Source organism: Trypanosoma grayi (assembly GCF_000691245.1).
Source record: "Trypanosoma grayi strain ANR4 Tgr_2699_V1, whole genome shotgun sequence".
NCBI lineage: Eukaryota > Euglenozoa > Kinetoplastea > Trypanosomatida > Trypanosomatidae > Trypanosoma > Trypanosoma grayi.
The window spans coordinates 1-378 of NW_008828317.1; the positions used below are offsets into that span (position 1 = coordinate 1).

Consider the following 378-nt stretch of genomic DNA (forward strand, 5'->3'; position numbering starts at 1 on the left):
GAGTCGCAGTCTTGTGAAGATTGTGCTCCAACACTGCAGGCGCCTTACAGATGTGTCTCCTCTCGCATCCATCGAGACACTGGAAGAGGTGAACACGTCTGGGTCTGAAGGAGGAGTGAGAACTGTTGGTGCACTTGGCAGGCTGCCTGTCCTGCGTGTGCTTGATTTGGAATACACCGCTATTACCGACGAGGAGTTGGAGGCTCTAAGTGGGAGTCGCAGTCTTGTGAAGATTATGCTCCAACACTGCAGGCACCTTACAGATGTGTCTCCTCTCGCATCCATCGAGACACTGGAGGAGGTGTACCCGTGTGGGTCTGAAGGAGGAGTGAGAACTGTTGGTGCCCTTGGCAGGCTGCCTGTCCTGCGTGTGCTTGA

The 378-nt window shown here is 54.8% G+C and overlaps 1 protein-coding gene across 1 annotated transcript; it reads left to right on the forward strand.

Moving 5' to 3' along the window:
* DQ04_26991000 (leucine-rich repeat protein (LRRP)) lies at positions 1-378 on the forward strand (the record flags this gene model as incomplete). The annotated part of the gene is made up of 1 exon (XM_009318356.1): positions 1-378. A coding segment is annotated over one exon (378 nt), but the record flags the coding sequence as incomplete, so codon positions are not given.